At 35.9% G+C, this 13,935-nt stretch overlaps 2 protein-coding genes across 2 annotated transcripts; one reads left to right on the plus strand and one right to left on the minus strand.

Annotated features, from left to right (window-relative positions):
* Nucleotides 1-5,292: 5,292 nt before the first annotated feature.
* On the plus strand, nucleotides 5,293-8,521 carry LOC133721563 (IQ domain-containing protein IQM3). Its single transcript, XM_062148214.1, has 9 exons — nucleotides 5,293-5,699; nucleotides 5,794-5,908; nucleotides 6,039-6,104; nucleotides 6,206-6,294; nucleotides 6,633-6,720; nucleotides 6,909-7,052; nucleotides 7,154-7,246; nucleotides 7,358-7,459; nucleotides 7,591-8,521. The coding sequence occupies exons 1-9, from the start codon at nucleotides 5,452-5,454 to the stop codon at nucleotides 8,155-8,157; spliced, it is 1,512 nt and encodes a 503-aa protein (XP_062004198.1). The 5' UTR covers nucleotides 5,293-5,451; the 3' UTR covers nucleotides 8,158-8,521.
* Nucleotides 8,522-9,126: 605 nt separating this feature from the next.
* LOC133720445 (histidine-containing phosphotransfer protein 2-like) lies at nucleotides 9,127-12,733 on the minus strand. The gene is made up of 6 exons (XM_062146746.1): nucleotides 12,588-12,733; nucleotides 10,128-10,261; nucleotides 9,944-10,012; nucleotides 9,677-9,748; nucleotides 9,457-9,529; nucleotides 9,127-9,271 (listed from the first exon to the last, which is right to left on the minus strand). The coding sequence occupies exons 1-6, from the start codon at nucleotides 12,645-12,647 to the stop codon at nucleotides 9,182-9,184; spliced, it is 498 nt and encodes a 165-aa protein (XP_062002730.1). The 5' UTR covers nucleotides 12,648-12,733; the 3' UTR covers nucleotides 9,127-9,181.
* Nucleotides 12,734-13,935: the final 1,202 nt, after the last annotated feature.

Genomic DNA, 13,935 nt, shown 5'->3' on the forward strand with positions numbered 1-13,935 from the left:
CCAAAATAAACCTTATATTGGTCTAAGGGCTTTTAAGAGTAGCCTGATCATTAGTAAATGACAAATATATCAAACAAAAGTCAGTGGTTAGACTTTGGGATTTATAGATGAGTGGTGTGACGTCTAAGTCGATCCACTTACATAAGCAGAGAGGCACATGGCATTATGGAAAATGACATTTAACCTCAACCATTACACATATATATAGTATGGCAGTACCACTGAAATGAAAATATTCATACCTTTTTAAACTTTTGGACGACACATGTATATCGAATAGTAATACTATTATGTGATAACTCCAAATTTCCAGTCCATTTAAGTGACTAATTCAACCTTTCAAAAAAAAAGTGACTAATTCAATTGAGACGCACATGCATGTTATTTTCCACTAAAGGATACTCGGGAAGGTTCTCGGAGATTGTACGTGTTAGATCACTTATTATCATATATATATATATATATATACACACCTTCATCAAATGGGAGAAAATGATTAAGGAGATATGTTATATATATACATTCAAACTTAAAATTAAGATCGATGGACAAGAAAATGAGCATGTTGATCAAGAATCAAGTTAGGTAACAACATCGAACTGGAAACAAAAATCAACTAGGATTAAAAAACATAACTATATAACATTAACTAGCTCGCAACATGCATGCAGGAACCCTAATATTTCCCAGAACTTCAAGAAGTAGTAAGTTGAGGGAGTACTCGAATTCGTCGGATTTTTGATACTAATATTGAGCTATTCTTTTAAGATAAAAGCCATGTAGTGGAGGCAAATGGGGAAACAAGTAGATCAACTAGATGTTTTTCTGAGACTTGTGTGTTGCATGCTATATATTTAGTGCAGCATGCACCCAGAAAGAAGCACATTGTTAATTTGACGCGGCATATTGATATTGTCAAATGGACACGAACTTCATGCTCCAGAACTCGATCCGCTACTACTTCCTCTACAATAGCTAGCTGCTAGATCATTATTATACAATTCTACTCCACCATAACTAGTTATTGCATGTGATGCGATCACTTAATATTTTGGTGTCTGTGGCTCGGTTTGCATCATGATAGCGATATGATTATCGAACTTTAAGTTTTAACAAGTCCTTTTCCAGGCTTTGAAGAAGCACTACTGTAGTGATGTTAACGCCAAACAGGTTTGAAAAGATTGTAAACAGAAACACTTTTTAAAGGTTAGTCATTGATAACCCTAGTTAATTAAACAGATCAACTGCTAGCTAGCTTAAAGAGCATTATCTACAACGAGACTGAAAAGCATGCACCGGGATAAATTGGAACACTAGCTTGGTTGTAGAAAGAAAGATGATCAAGCTTAGAGGTTGCGTGAGCTCCGTAATTTTGCTTATTTAGGGACTAGCTAGTTGGATTAGATAATTTTTTTTTTTTTTGATAGATAGATTAGATACTATTTAACTGTGCGTGACTCAACAATACTGTAGTATTTGCATTGTGCGCCTCATAGCATGTTTGAATCTAAAAATCGCGCGTACACGCTAGGTTGACTAGTGACTTACAACATAATCTCTAGAAAAGTAATCAAATTACAAATTCTTGCTACAAATGGTCTAATTTGGTGTGACTTGGTAACACCATTTATTTTTTACTTTTGTAATTATAGAGATTACTTGGATCTCCGGTTTTCACTTTTGTTAGGTGATGTTTAGAGGAGTTTTGATTTGGTCCTTCTCTTTGTATCACTTCTTTTATTTTTGTTGAATAAACTTCCTTTTTGAAGGTTAACCAAAGCCCACGTCATGTTTGAAAAAAAAAAATGGGACATGAGTTTAAGAAAAAAAAAATTACACGCCATTTGAAAAAAAATCAAACACAACTTTGGAGTCAACCTCAAACCAAAAGTGTTTATCTTCACCAACATTTAGTGACACCCATGCACTACCACATGCAAAGACTTCAAAATTAGAAGAAAAGTCATAGGAACATGACCATAATCTAATCACATCTTAATAACGCGTTCAGCCTCATACTTCATACATATAATAAAAGGAGATAGAGAAGAAATGAGAACGCCTGTTAACCTCAAATTTTTTGAACGCCTGTTTGTAATAAACACCAAAGCAATTATGATATGAAAACCAATAAGACCATATACATATACAAATATAAAAGAAGAAAATAAAACATATGAAAGCAAATTAAGGTGTTCCTTGGGCATGCAAGAATTAAACTTAATTCCTTTCTCTAAATTCCTTGATTATACAATTTGTGGGGAGGAGACGAAGACGAAGACCAAGCAGACTGCATCATTCTCTACAGTCTTGGTCGTCTATGGAGGCACGACCAGCTTATACCAAAAGGTCACGGAATTACCAAACCCACCTTTAGATTTGAGCCAAGCTTTGTCCAAAAAAATAATTTGCAGTTGGGTTTGGATACTAAACGACGACGTCAAAGTCGTTATTTGCAAAATATTAAACGACGACGACACACGGTACAGATCTTCTGTCCTTTGCCAACTCGCGCGTATGACAAACGCGTAGACTGGGCTCACATGATGGCAGTGTCAGATGCATCGTCACCTTCACTATCCGAGGCGCATGGGAGGCGCGTAATTTACCACACCTTTCAGATTAGACTACAGTAACTCAAAAATCAACAAATAAATTAAACCACACAAATATATATAAAAGGAGAAATTATTAAGAAATCTACAAATATCAGTAGCACTGAGATTCTAGATCTTGTAGACCCTTTGGATTATTCTTCTGATCGAGTCCTGCTAATTATAGAATAAATTAAAGCTTTTTAAATGGCTGATCATTTTTTTTTTTTTTGAAACGTCTTATGTCAAAGAATTTTAGTACCACCTTTGGTGGCTTGAATACATAATATTGATTTCTGAAATCTCATGCATAAATCCAAAGGGTCTGTGATAAACTAGAATGTAGGTATGCACTTTGGATTTGAAGAACAAATTACCAAATCAGAAAATGTCCCAATTCTATTTGCAAGTATGCAAAGTGTCATTTTGTTATTTAAATAAAAAAAACGTACAATTTAACAAGAGTTTGACAAGTTCTTTTTGTCCAACTACGATAAATAAAGATAACTTAGTTTTTAGACCGATCTGTTGTATTATTTGATATATATATATATATATATATATATATATATATATATATATATTTTTATCGAGATCACATAGTTCCTCAAAGGATTCCTAGTCCCGTAGACTAATCTGTGCTAAAGGGATCATGTCAGAACGCTTCCTCCTTCCTGGCCACCAAGAATAAATTGGGATTTAACTTCAATTAGCGTCGGTGAGATTTGAACCCGGGTGTGGGGGTTCCACACTTGGAGGCTCTTACCAACTATCATGATCAAGTTGATTTGTGTGAGCAATTTTTACGTTAAGATTCTAACTAGTTTAACATAAAATACCTTAATTCAAGTAATGAAAAAACAATTATCAAATTGGTGATACATTGCATCACAATTTTTTTTTCTCTGAGAATAAGAATTATTTACTGAAAATAACCAAAATTACATAATACAGGAATGACCAGTGGGGGACATGAACTCCCCACTCTCCTCCCTAAAAACCGAACTAGTTACGGGTCCATCATCAAGAATGACTTCTATGAGCCAAAAGAGCCTAACCCCCTAACAAACTATGTCGCTTAACCTCATAAGCTACAGATAATCCCGAACTAATAGAGCCCAAATTGAACCGTTTCACTTTCACTACAACAATTTGATTTGGTCTGGGTGAAAGTGAAACGGTTCAATTTGATTCATAGGGTATTTTTATTTTTCAGAACCAAGCCGAACTATGAGTTGTGTGTGGTGAAGAATCCAATAGAGATAAAATCATTCTATTTTTAGTTTGAAGGTATTTATACTTTCAAAATCAAACCACACTATGTACTATACTTGGTAAAATAATGTTAGTGCTGAGACATGTTTGAGAATCACCTTTTCTCTCAAAGACTCCTACTTAGCAAACCATGGAATTTTTTACTTTCAGCCATTGGTAACCAATGAGGCCACATTAGAATGGAATTTGGTCAAAATCTCCAGAGTTCTTTTACCTGAGTTGTAGCAAGTCTTCTCATTCATTTTGAATGGTACCGAACATCTAAGTGCTTATATAACCTCTTTCATCCTTGTAGTACGTAACAAATTCAAGCATCTAAAAAGCCTACTTAAATTAGTCCCGGCCTCCGCTACTACTGGCACGTTTACTTACTGGGAATGGAAAATAATCATGAATCGGAAACAACTGGAATGGGAGAATAAAGGAATCGGTATTGATTCCGGAGGAGTTGATTCCTAAACTCATCTCCCCCCTTCGTAATCAAATTCCTGAATATTCAGGAATCGATTCCTTATAAGGATGTGGGACTTACACCCACTCCAATTCCTTCATGTGTTAGTAAACGCGGAAATACTTTTACCCGGAATCATTCCGATTCCTTTATGTGTTAGTAAATGCAGGAATAAATTTACCCCATAATCATTCCCTCCCATTCCAAGTAAGTAAACATGCACATGTAGACCGAAAATGAATATCAAGTGCAGAGTTCTGTCTGATTTAAGCTCATTTATCCTTGCAAACCGTACTAGCACATATGTAAGCGCTCATTTACAAAAGTCTTGGCCTTCGGCAACAAATATAGGCCGAGATTCCATGTCCAGGACAACATTAATTTCTCGGAAATAGACAAATAGTAAACAAATTACACAACGAACTTTATTTCACAAGCTATGTGAATCAACTTGGATTAAACACGAGTGTAGGTCGATGTTGATTCATTTTAACACACTCAGAAACAAAATAAATTGAAACCGACCAAACACCGTTCGTCACAGATACAAAATGACACGAGATAAGCACTCCAATCATTATTATTATTAGGCCAACAAACACGTTGATTAACACATAATACAGTATGGTCAATTTTTATCTTCAAAATTTGTACCGGCCATATTTATCAATGATGCCGTACGTTCACTGCACCATCCCCCACCTGTACGACTACATCCGGTATCCTTTTGCCGTGGATTCGCAAATTTGCAACACACCCTGATCTAAAGTCTAAACCACGTGAATCACACCCCCCCCCCCCCCCTTTCTTCCCCACATTCCCTGTATAAATCGATGAGACACATCCCCTGTTTCCTCTCAGTCTTCCACAGACTTCACAGTGACGTGAGTAGCCAAACCGAATCTGTGCACCAAGGCGCGTGCCGCACACTCTCCCACCCTCCAATATTAAAAACCATTAAAAGCTGACAGGTAGGTTTCCCGGTAAAACCACCCCCACAATATTTATACCTCAGCTCCTCAACTCTCTCGCACTCCCAACTCTTCTTCTCTTCTCTTCTCCACCGTGGACTTTCTGTTCAAAAACCCAGAGACCATTTTGAGGCCTAGCAATTCTTCTTCCTCATCACGAATGGAGGTTCAGACCCAGAGCCTCTCGGGTTTCGACCATCTCCAGTCGAAGCCATTCTCCTACTCCCCCAACGGCGTCCTCGATTCCCGCGACTTTCCCAGCTCCGAAATGTCTCCCAAATGCGAGGCCGCGAGTCCCAAGGCGAGTGAGGTGGACGCCAAAGCGGCGGTGAAGCTGCAGAAGGTGTACAGGAGTTACCGGACCCGGCGCAGGTTGGCTGACTCCGCCGTCGTGGCTGAAGAGCTCTGGTCAGTGCTTCTTGAATCATCATGGTTTTAGCCAATTTTTGGATCTTGGATTTTATTTAATTTACTGAGAAGTGAGGGGTTTTTACTACTACAGGTGGCAAGCGATAGACTATGCGAGACTGAATCACAGTACCATTTCTTTCTTTAATTTCTTGAAGCCCGAATCTGCGGCTTCACGCTGGAAACGTTATAGCTTGAATGCTTCTAAGGTATGCTTTTCTCTCTTGCTCTATTTGATAAAGAACTAATTTTTAATTTCTGGGTTAAATTTGCTCGTAAAAATCTGAAAAGACTGTTTGGGGTTAAATTATGAGGTAAAAGTTTTGGTCTTTTTGGCAGGTGGGCAAGGGACTGTCTAAAGACGCCAAAGCTCAGAAACTGGCTTTTCAGCACTGGATTGAAGCGGTAATTTTTTTGTCTATTTGTTTCATTTTTATTTTCAGTTTTTTTCCACTATCATTTGGTTTTTCTATGTATTTTTCTGAATGAGATTTTGGGTTTTGTAGATTGATCCAAGGCACAGGTATGGGCATAGCTTGCATGTGTATTATGAAGAATGGTGTAAAGCAGACGCTGGTCAGCCATTTTTTTACTGGTAAGCAAAAATTACCATTTCTTTTTTCTGCCTGTGAGCTAAATTTAGCCAAAGCCCTTGAAGTTGCTTTTGAAAGTTATAGCCTATATAGAGGCTCTTCTTAATTATTTATTTTGGAATAAGAAGCTTTCACTCTATGCATAATAACCTTTAGCTGAAGATTTAAAGCACTGAATGAACAAAAAAGTTAAAGACTTCAAGTACATATATAAAGGAAGAAAGTAGCTTTATCTGTTTCTTGGATTGTTAATAGTGGCTTGTTATTTAGTCATAGAACTTTAAAGAAGGAAAAGAAATAGGTCGAGGCAATTGCTGAATGTTCCTTCCTTTATTTGCAGGTTGGATATAGGAGATGGCAAAGAGCTTGATCTCAAGAAGTGCCCAAGATCAGAGCTTCGACAGCAATGCATTAGATATCTTGGACCTGTAGGTGCTTTTGTGATCAGTTCGTCATAGTTTTTGATTGTTGAGTTTTCCATGCAATGCATTTGTTTTCTTTCATGACTTCAAAATTTTACCCCATTTATGCTTATCCTGCTATGCATCTTTTTCTTTTTTTATTTCTTTATTTGAATTTCCTTTTGGCTGCTTGTGTCTGTGGTTGCTGAGTTTAGCACGAGAGAATACATTACGAGTATGTTGTTGCTGATGGGCAAATTATTCACTCACAAACTGGAGAGCTACTTGATACAAATGAGGGATCGAAAGCTAAGTGGATCTTTGTTATGAGCACCACTAAGAAACTCTATGCTGGTGAAGTAAGTGTTACATTAGGAATATTTCCTTTTTTTTTATGACCATATTTAAACAAGTCCTTAGTTTCTTCCAAAACAACTGATACATATTTTATTATTTCCAGAAAAAGAAAGGAGTTTTCCATCATTCTAGCTTCTTGGCTGGAGGAGCAACAATAGCTGCCGGAAGGCTAGCAGCAACGCATGGAATTCTGAAGGTACAGTATTTCAGCAGCTATCTTCCATCTCTATACAAACAGAAGAAAGTTAGCATGCACAAGTAATATTTTGGTCTATAGTATCTGATCCTTGTGGCATTGTATTCGCAGTCCATTTCTGCGTATAGTGGACACTATCGACCAACTGATGACCGTCTTGATAGCTTCTTATCCTTTCTCAAGGAAAATGGTGTGAACCTTGATGAAGTTGAGGTAAAATGAGTTGTTCTAAAACCCTATTCTGCTAATTTGTCAACCTGGGTGAATATGGAGAATGTTGTTTTATTTTTCATACTCATTAACCTGCATTTGGCTGATGGTATCTTTCAACTTTCTTTTACAAGATACGCAAGGCAAATGAAGATTCAGATAAGTATGATGATGGCAAGTCTATTAAAAGGGGGACTACATTTGAATTTCCAACCAACTCTGAAGCTCCTAGTGAACCTGCGATACCAGAAGAAGTTGAGAAAACCGAAGTCTTAGAATCCACTGAAGTCCCCAAGACAGACACCAAAACTAATTACCAAAGGACTTTATCTGGCGGTCTTCAGAGTCCAAGAGCTGAAGTGCCTCAGAACAAGATACTGCAGAGGATCAACTCCAAGAAGCAAGCCAAATCATACCAACTTGGGCATCAACTCTCCCTCAAGTGGTCAACGGGAGCTGGACCAAGAATTGGTTGTGTTGCTGATTATCCAGTAGAACTGAGAACGCAGGCCTTGGAGTTCGTCAATCTATCTCCAAGATCACCCCAAACACCATCCTATAGGAGGTTTGCTGGTCTTGCTTCACCTACATCTGGTCTCGCATCACCTACATCTGGTCTCGCACCTACATCTAGTCCCGCATCGCCTACATCCATTTCCACCTCAGATATCAACCATGGTGATTTGACCTCTGGTGATTGAACATATCATCACTAGTTTTGTGCACTTTGCCTAATGAATGTTTCAGCGAATGTAGAATAATGATATATCTCATCAGTTTACTGTCACTTTTAGAAAATGGTATTTGCGTTATGTTGGTTACATCTTGTCGTCAATATCATGTTTCATGGTCACTACTGGTTCTGGTTCTGTTTGGTCCACTATGGTGAAAAGTCAGCCTTGGTGAAGTATGACACCTGTTGGCTTCACAAATGTCAGCATCGACACCAGTTCTTAAGATGTCATGGGTGTATACATTCTTGTGTCTATCTCTTGTTACATCTCATTCCTAGTCGGGAATGTGAAACAAAAGCGACTAATAAAACTATTCATTAAATTTTGCTGATTGCATGTTAAACATAATGTTGTGGAAACGATTATTTGGTTAAACCAGATGTGTCTTTAATGGTGAAATGGTAACTAGGGCTCTAAAGCTTCATCCTGTCATCCTGCTCTCCTTGCATCGATGAAACCATATCTGGAGTAGGAATTATTGGACTCAGGTATTTGGTGTAATAGATGGATACTCTCAAAGACTCAAACCATGAGAGCTACAAACCTCCATCACCAACAAGTCAATATTTAACAAGAAGAGCAACTAGATCATTCAGTCAGATACTCAGATTCCAGAAAAACTTTTAAAAACATGAAATTGGTTTGGTAGTATCACTTGGCCCATTTTAAGAAAAGAAACAAAGAAAAAAGAAAAAAGGAAGCAAATGTCTCGCATGCATGTCTTTAGAAATTATGCAACCAGTGATCCTGTGAGAGTCGAGACCAATGAATGATAATGAAATGGATAATCTCATAAAGGATGGAGATGGATAATTAGAAATTAGAAATTATATGTGCCTCATAAAGGAGATAAATAATTAGATATGTAAAAATGTAGTCACATCTCATATGAGATCTTTGCTGTATACATCTAGTCTAATCTAGAAAGAACTCTCACCATTCAGAACAATAGAAAACTTCATCTGGAAAATTGAATACTGGATACAGTTCTTCATATATCTTTTGTATATGAAGGCCCTGCTGCACAATTTCCATCATGTAATAGTGGTTTGGATTCAATATCATACATCTTGTTCTCCAGCTGCACCACCCAAAAGTTCAAGAACAAGTCATTAATGGCTTATAGTGTATGTATCTCAAGCAAGAACACCCAACAGAATGCAAGCATTTTATAATTCTGCTTAGCTAAACTTTGAGAGCAATTGCTACAAGATTAAGGAAATAAATCAATCTTTTCGTACCATTTAGTAAAGTATAATGTATTACCTGAATAATGGTCTGCAATTTGTACTGTATTCTCAGGTACTCATGTGTGACTTTCTTCAAGGCCTCCAAGGACCTGTAAGGATACAAACCAATCTATTGAAGTAGCACTTATTGTTCATATATGAAAAGGAGAGCATGAAAGTAGAAGAAACATAAATTAAGAAAATTTAGTCCATATTACAAAGGCAGAGAATGAGAAATGCTCATTTCGAGTTCTCACCTTTCCTTGTCCTTTTCATCAACAGCTTTAACAAGGTCAACAGTAGCAAGACGCATTTGATATGCTCCAATGCTGGAGAACCAAATAGAGAAAAATTGAGTAATCCTCCTAGAGTTACATAATGCGCTCAAATTTCTAAGAACATTTATACGATATAAAATGGGAAATGGGGTTTTAATGTTTAATCTGATATCAGCTCAAAGAACACTACTAGAGAATCTAGCAATCTCGGGATTTCGTGTAAGAAAATAAAGGATCATAACTTACCTTGAGCTACTTCCTTTTAAAAGATGGATACTGGTATCTAACTTGTCAAATTCAACTTGTTCTTCACCTCTGCAAGAAGTTGACAACTGAAACAATGAGTAAAGTTCAAGTTGGATAGGGGATAGAGTTCTGCACAAATGGATAACCATATGAAAAAAATAGCATCTGGAGGTTGAGTGATTACAGAAACTTATTCAAATTAGTTATACTTGTCTCTGCGCCATCACAGAAATCGTTGAGGATTTGGGAAACAAAATTAGGATTGTCTGAAGTTTTCAACTCTTGCACTTGAGCAAACTGCTGTTCAACTAAGATACCCTGCATATAGAATTTGAGAAGTCCCTTAAAAGGCTATGTGATTTTTAGTATCTCAGTAGAACCTACACATGCTCTTTCCTATATATCTAATCTAAATAATCTGTATTCTACTGGTGAACATCAAAACTGAATACTACTGCAGTAGAGGATCGATCGTGTAGCTATGTATATAAAAATTTACACAACTAATTTATTTCGTTAATGTTAAACCAGTGGAATCAAAATCGAGACCTACCAAGCCGTCATGTGCAGCCTCATTAATATTATTTAATTCAAAATAGCCCAAAAAATTTAAGTCATCACCCGCGGGGAAAATTCTACGGTATCTATCTATATGTTATACACACATTTATAGATATGACGATAAATTACAACAAGTTTGTTGTCATTGTGGTAACGTACGTGAGTCATTTTTTTTGTGTAGTCTTAGTTCTATTTGAGGTAATTACTTCATTTAGAACATATATTGTTACAAGTTTGAGAACAATTTGTTGTTGATGTTGGAATTTTGGTTCAATTATATGTTTAGAGTGTAAAATGAATGTGGTAACTTTGTCGTCAATGAAGTAATTTTAGTTTAATTAAATTGTTATTTTAGTTCAATTAAATGTAAAACAAATGTACAACAAATATCACAGTACCATAGACAGATGTGAAGACATAAACAAAGATATACTATAAACGATAACTTATGCACTAATTCGAGATTCATAAACTTAATCTCTCATGTGAAAAATTATTTCAGTAAGTAACAAAATTATAGATTATAGATAGGGAACTGTACTACCGACCTACCTAATTTTATTGTAGAAAGGATAAATGATTGAACCATGCAAACTAAGAATACCTTTTTGTCGATAAAGAAAGAGGTTACTCGATCCATTTTCCTATCGCTCATGATATATATAATAACCCAAGCACCTATTTCAAATGCCTATCCCATTTTTGCACAGGAGAGTTATGAAAATCCATGAGAAGCGACGGCTGTGTACTTCCGGATACTGTATTTGAAGCAGTTGTTCGAATTTCCTACGATCTGCAAGTGAAACAAGTTCATGCTAATGGTAAAAAGGCGCTTTGAATGTGGGGGCTGTTCTTATTTTACCTAAGGTGTTTGAACTAGCCTCATTCTTCTTTAGTTGGGGGAAGAATCCGTACGAATCAGATTTTTGAGGAACATATCGAGAGAGAATTGGTTAGACAACGTGTGGTTGGTAAACAAGGATCAGTTTTTAGCAAGGTATGGAATGTATCATCAAATATTCAATATGATTCCACAAGATCTAGTTTTGTTCAGGTAACGGATTCTAGCCAATTGAAAGGATCCTCTGATCAATCTAGAAATCGTTTTGATTCCATTAGTAATGAGGATTCAGAATATCAGACATTGATCAGTCAAAGAGAGATTCAACAACTAAAAGAAAGATCAATTATTTGGATCATTCTTTTCTTCAAACGGAACGAACAGAGATAGAATCAGACCGATTCCTTAAATGCCTTTCTAGATAATATTCCTCAATGTCCCAACTATTCATGAAATGTGAGAAGCAGATGAATAAGCATTTGCTTTCGGAAGAAATCGAAGAATTTCTTGGGAATCCTACAAGATCCCTTTGTTCTTTTTTCTTTGACAGATGGTTAGAACTTCATTTGGGTCCGAATCCTACTGAGAGGTCCACTAGGGATAAGAAATTGTTAAAGAAAGAACAAGATGTTTCTTTTGTCCCTTCCAGCTGGCGATGGGAAAAAAAAAAGGTTAATATATTCAGGATATTTCTTTGACAAAATACCGTCTCAATTCATCCTATTTCATCAGATCCAAGATGTCTCAATTGGCACGTGAAATCATAAACAAAGATATATTTAAATGATGAGACATACTATCATCAATAATTTATTTCTTCAATCTAAACTCACAAACTTATATCTTACGTTATGCAATCTCATTTTACACGTGGAGACATAATTAGAGACATCTATAAATGATTGAGATTTCATACGAATGATAATCAATTCATCCAAATCTCTACCCAAAAACTTAAATCGTCAATATGATCTCATCATCCACGTAGAAACATAAACAAATTAAAATGTTTATAAATGATAATCAATAATGATAAGTTAAATTTTTAGATGATGTTGGAGATTTTCAGATTAAGAGTTTTTGAAACCAGAGCTCTCATGATCATATTAGACAACCAAAAACATATCATGCATGCTTGACAACTGAAAAGTTGACAGAGCTTAAGCAGCTTAATATATATCAATTCAAATCAATGGCATGTTCTGGTCAATTACTCAGATAAGAATAAGAAGGGTTGTTTACCTCGTTCACCATGGATTCGATTAGGTGCTGGAGCTGCTGCTTAAGTCCAGGTAAAGCCATTGTTAATTATCTCAACTAATCTTACAATTGCAGAGAAGGAAACCAAAATCAAATCCTATATATTCTATAGATGGAGAAAGGGGCTGTCCAAGAAGACGACCATTAACTTGTTACTTTGTTAAGCATTTCTTACTTTGTCAAGTCCAAGGCAAATAAGGTTGCTTTTGTACGTGTCAGTGTTTTGGTGCTCAATTCTACCGCCACATATTAATCACCAGGTTGGCTGAGGTTATTGTGTCAGTGAGTAACAGTACTGTGGAATTGATTGAACCTAATAAATACAGAAAATTAAAAACTTTTTCCTAATTTTATCATTTTATGGTTATTAATTTGGTTGGGTACATTGGATTTAATTAAACTAACTCTATTTTTGTATTTTCAGTTATTTTTCTCAAGATTAAGTCATTTTCCTAATAGAGCGTAGTAAACTTACTCTCAATGATAAGTAAGGAAAATTATTAAGAACAGATTGCAAATTATTCAGTATTTTTTAATTTCATCATTATGATGATAATTACAATGATTGACATTATTAATTACTTTTTTTTTTTTTTGGAAGAATGAGAGAATTTTCGTTTAGTCAATTGAAAAACATACATTGAGGGAGACATAAGACCCATCCCAAAACAGTTATAGATATCATGAGCCAAATGAGCAAACCATACTAATTGCCTCTTTCCACATGCTACTCATTATAGATAATCCTGAGAGTCTTGATAACACCTCATAGATACAAACCAAAAAGATAAACTTCATTTGTTTACTGCATTTCAGAAGTTATGTGAATATGGAATAAATTTAACACATCTATTTCTCAAATAATGTGACACTTGTTAGTCATGATGTATTATTTTCACAATCGACCACAATGTTGCGACGTCACACCAAATGCGTAATTCACAATATGAAATGAGAAATTTAACACATCTAAAAGGACCTAATATAATTTCCCAGATAATGAAACACTTGTTACTTCATGATATATTATTTTTTTCGAATCACAATTGTTTTGGCTTTACTTTTAGGCAATAAACACGAATTCCGAATTTGAGATTTACGTTTGGGCTTTGACCAGAGTTGGGCTATTGAATCCCCAAATGACTGTTTACCAAAATTGACCGAAGGAAGAAAAACTAAAACGAGAGAAAGGTGGGTTAAACAAGGACAAAAGTACAGGGCAGGCAAAACAGTGATATAAAGTACCAAGTGGTAACAGCTGTAACCCAGCTTTCACTTCAGTTGTCAAAGTACTCAGGTCCCACCCTTTTTTCACCCGTACAGTAAAAAA

Source organism: Rosa rugosa, chromosome 7 (assembly GCF_958449725.1).
Source record: "Rosa rugosa chromosome 7, drRosRugo1.1, whole genome shotgun sequence".
Lineage (NCBI taxonomy): Eukaryota > Viridiplantae > Streptophyta > Magnoliopsida > Rosales > Rosaceae > Rosa > Rosa rugosa.